The sequence below is a fragment of the Limulus polyphemus genome, unplaced genomic scaffold (assembly GCF_000517525.1).
Source record: "Limulus polyphemus unplaced genomic scaffold, Limulus_polyphemus-2.1.2 Scaffold599, whole genome shotgun sequence".
In the NCBI taxonomy this organism is placed as follows: Eukaryota; Metazoa; Arthropoda; class Merostomata; order Xiphosura; family Limulidae; genus Limulus; species Limulus polyphemus.
In genome coordinates, this window is record NW_013666209.1 from 75,685 (window position 1) to 80,559 (window position 4,875).

At 30.8% G+C, this 4,875-nt stretch overlaps 1 protein-coding gene across 4 annotated transcripts in view; it reads right to left on the minus strand.

Annotated features, from left to right (window-relative positions):
• The window catches only part of LOC106459379 (L-seryl-tRNA(Sec) kinase-like), a 25,985-nt gene that overhangs the window by 4,781 nt on the left and 16,329 nt on the right, over positions 1–4,875 (minus strand). For 3 of the 4 annotated variants that reach the window (XM_022385847.1, XM_013918995.2, XM_022385846.1), the window contains exon 6: positions 2,162–2,255. In XM_022385847.1, coding sequence (XP_022241555.1) covers positions 2,162–2,255 — 94 coding nt within the window. Of the gene's footprint in view, positions 1–2,157; positions 2,256–4,875 lie in introns of all 4 variants that reach the window. The other variant, XM_022385848.1, reaches the window with a different exon arrangement.

Consider the following 4,875-nt stretch of genomic DNA (forward strand, 5'->3'; position numbering starts at 1 on the left):
AACCAATTAGTATAGAACAATAATTACTCTAGTAAATTCTAGTCTGGAGACTCCTGTTAGGTTTGTAAGGTAAAGTATTCAAAAATTGTTTTAAGTAGTATATTTTATAAGCTGAATAAATAGTTAAAGCAGAGGCAAATCATTAACACTGGTAATAAAAATTACTACAATTCTGTTCTGATAGCTTCCTGTAGTATAATCTATGCCAGCAAAACCCCACCCTTTTCGACGTGAAGTGCCCTCAATATGCAACATATTTTTAATTGTTTTTGGATTTTCTAAAATCTGAGAAAATAATCATAACTAAAATTTAAAAACAACTTGTTATATAAATTTCTTTGTCATTTTCCATTTGCGAGACCCCCCCCCCCAAACAAAACACACCAAATTACATGGCAAAGTTAATTAATGAATGAATATTTGCTGTAAAATTCTTATAAATGCTATAACTGTAGCTTACCAGTTTGGCTGCTAATTCTGAGTTTATTCCTTTAAGTCGCACACTCAATGCTTTTTTGGTCGCACCTTATTTTTCACACCAACAAATCACAGCAAATAAGAAAGTGACACATGATAGTAAACAATATTAACTCTAGGACTGCAACCCTATTATTCGGAACAGACCTACACTTTACAGAACCACCCAGATTCTTTACAATATATGGTGGTAATGTTTCCTCTACAACAGTGTTAATAACTTCCTTTATAGTAACACCGTGGAAACTAGATTAACAGTTTCTTGTCATCACCCACATGCATTCAGTACAGCCATATTAAGTATCATTATTTATGCTAATTGCTTAAACTAATATCACATGATGCTAATGCTCTTTAATTAGGAAAACTTCATAAGATTTAGTTAATTTGTGCTTAAAAATTGGCAATGAATAATAACAGTCCATGCGTATGATTTTTTGAAAACTTGAGAAACTGCTAATCTAGTTTGTTTGGCCTAATCAATACTTATGTATCTGTACACTCTTTCACACTATAGTTTTGCTGCTCTAAATCAGCTGTCTTTAATCTAAATGTCAAAAAACTAAAAACAAGTCTACGTTTACTCTTAAATGAAGCTTTAGTAAACATTTTAGATCAATTGCTCACATGACTTTTTGTGTAGGCGTGCACAAACATTTTGTTCAAAATTGAGTGGTTTTTATTGAATAACTTGTGTGGCTTGTATTTAGACCAAATTTGACACCTAATTAGGTTGTAAAGATCTGTCAGTGTATCAAATTTGAAAAGAAAAAAAAATTCATAAAAGTATGTTTTTAGTATTTGGTGCAAAGAAAACAAAAAGAAAGAACTCCAAACAAAATTGGAGATTTTATATCTTGTGTAATTCTCAATGGATTGTCTTGAAATTTGGTATGTAAAGTAAGAGTCCAGTAGAGTACATTTACTGAAAATACGTGATAGTTTGTATTACCACAGTCTGAGCTACAGAAAGTGGAAAAATTGCTAAACTATCACTTTGTTAATAACACATAGTGCATCCAGCAAGTTGTTTTGGCTGCATGACACACTATCGTGTGTCTTGATACCAAAATACCAATGAACGTCATTTTGAAATTATCCTTATGCACACATAAAATGCCTTTATACACAAGAATCATGTTACTTCGAAGATTTATCAGCATTTTATATCTAAAAATCACCAAGCACAACCCTAAGAAATTAAAGCATTTAGTAGTATAATAAGGGGGAAATTAAAACAAGTATATTATGAAAACCTATATTTTCAGTGTTAGCTATTGATCAAACCATCAAATATCCTCTGATACGCACAAATATATTATTATATGTGTGTGCTCCTTTTATAGGCTGAACTGTGCCCTTCAAAAAATTCTATAACCACATCTGACTGTGATGAAAACTTGAAATTTATTTCTAATTTGTCTTCTGTAGAAACGTATCAGGTTAGTTGTCATTTATAATTAGTCATTTCCTGAAATGATAGCTTGGTATATATAAAGCCTGAATGACCACTTTATTTGCTTGTATTTTGAACAAGTGCGAGTAGGCCCACTGGAAGTCTTCATTTCCAGACCTTACAGACTCTTAATCCAGCCCTGATTGTGAATGCAAGAACATATCTAAGTATTACCTGAATATTAATGCATTAGACAATTAAATCTGCTTTCACACTGTCATCACTTACTTTTCACAGCTGTAATTTTTTCACCAGTAAGTGTCCTCAAAATGTTATCTGCTTGATGTATGGTGTTACAGCAACATGTGACTTGTGCTGCTTGCTGAAATAGAAAAACCATTCCTCATACATACATTTGATTAAATACAGTTTGTTTGTTTTTTGCCCTCACTTGGCTTTTTACCTTTGGTAAGAATAGAATGAATAATTAGTTCTATGTTCAATTATAATTTGAATAGTTGTAAAGTTTTATAACATTTTAAATTAGTTTTTCATGATGTTAGAAAAACATGTAGGTTCAAGAAGTCTCGATAGAACTGAATAAAAACCCTATAAACTAAGGGCTTTCGAAAGGTGGACCTTTCTTCTCAGTTTGCCCCTGAAGAAGAAAGACCCACCTTTTGAAAGTGCTCGGGTTATAGGGTTTTTATTCATTTTAATTAGTGTTTTTCAATCATAACATGCTAAAGAACTAGAACAGTTTCAAAGAAACAGATAATGAAAATGATAATTTTTCTATTTTGGAAATGTGTAAATCTGAAAGTCAATTTCATCCATTGCTAAACAAATAATACAGTTAAGCACGAAATGACTTAAGCACGAATTAACTTTCAAGATTTTCTTGTTAATTACATAATTGAGGAAAACAAAGACATTTGTATATTTCACAAATATTTCATTTACTACTACCACGATATTAATAAATGAAGTAATTTTATTTTTTGATTAAAAATACTTTTATGTATCCGAACATTTTCAAATTTCACATGCAAAATCTTTATTACGTCTAGATAGTTAGCAAATGTTTCTTAAGAAAATTTTTATATTTTATCTGTTATTTTCACTAATGAATCTCTGTACGGGTTTGGTCGATTTGACCGATCTCATAACCACCATGAAAAATTAGGAAATAAATATAAATTATATCTTTTTCATTCTATAGTGACTACAAATTATAACATGAAAACATAAATGTGTATACTAAATAACTTAAATCTCATAACATTATACATTTATATATATATATTATTTTTATTATATTAACCTTTCAGCTGTGCCTGGCTAACAATACAGAAGTTACAATGATGTGGCGCACATGCACTCATCTAATCGTATCCAATAATATAAAACTGAACTTCAGTCTTTACAAAGTGACCTGTCTTGGCTGCATTTTAGTAGATTAGTGTTTTGTAAAATACAAACATAGAAGTAGAGCAAACAATTATCTCTTCTAGTTATAACCTTTGTGCTCGATTGCTGCTTGTTATAGGTTGCTGGGCCTTTATAAATTTTACATGTGGAGGATGTGAAACGAAATAATTTTTTTAAGGTTTTATATATACATTTGAAATAACCAAAAAAATCATAAATTACTATATCGATACCACAGAATTCCATTATAATTTATCAAGTGTAGTAATTAAGCTGTATTTGGATCTAAAAAATATGAAATTTTGACCAGACTAAAGACTCACCTTACCAGCTTGAAGATTTTTATCCAAAGAAGGAGATGATGTCATAATATTTGAAAATGGCCAAGAAAGCCACTAGGGGGACATTCTGAGCTTTCGATTGGTTATTCACGTCATAGACAGAAGTAAGAGTATATAAAGCAACGTTTCCAAAAATGGAAAGAGTGAGCGGAGTCACTGTATTTGATTCAGTACATGAGCGTAATCTCGGCAAATACAAAAGATGGGAGGTTCTCATTTTATATTCTAGCTTGTTAATATTAGTAATTTGAGTTCCTAATTCCTACAAAACTATAGACTTTGTATTGACGTCACAAACATCTAGTTTGAGCCAGTGCTGCATTCAACATACCACGTGATACACAAAAATAGATCTTTATGTGTTTTTTTTTAATATTTACTTTTAAATTAAGGTATAATACTAAAATTTGAATTATAATCTACTGTTTGATACCAAACTTATTGATATAACTTCATAAAATAGTAGTTCAATAAAATTTTGAACGTGAGTTAACAAACATAATGACATGGCCTTTGACCCATGTGCAAAAAGGGTTAAGAGAATTTTAGAAAACATGTTCTCTTTTAATTCTTCTTTGAGCTATTTAAATAAATTATTACTTTCTTACAAGCAACCAAACTTACAGACTTAGATGAGGCTCATTCACACAGTAGAGATGAGATTTTGAATGCATACTGCTGCTTAAATGTAGTTCATAGGTTTTATTTAATTGTATCTGCTGCTAAATTACAAGTTTTCAAATTATATATCAACAGCTGTGTACTTATAATACAAATTCCCCTATCCATCTGAAGACAAACAGCCAAATCTGAGGAAAATGAATTACTACAGTGATGGTTGAATTGACCAATAAAAAACTGGTACAATTTCATCAATCTTTGGCACCAATAAACTTATTTTTTCAAACCTTACATGACAAATGCCCTTGTGATGATATAAGTGGGAACAATCAAGAGGAAGACTGCAGTAACAAGCTTGTAGCATAGTGATGGCCACATTTGAGTACTAGACTATATCTTTTCATTCTACAAGACTGCCATCTCCAGCATAATCTTCATCTGCAGTTTACACATTTTTTTTATCTCATACTTTTGACCTCTATTTCTAAACACAAAGTCAACATAGATGATGATGAAAATCTACAGGAAAATTTCAAGTCAGCATTGTTTACTATAAACACTGCCCTCAGAAATACACTGAGTGGTCACAAGTAAACACACCTAATTTTT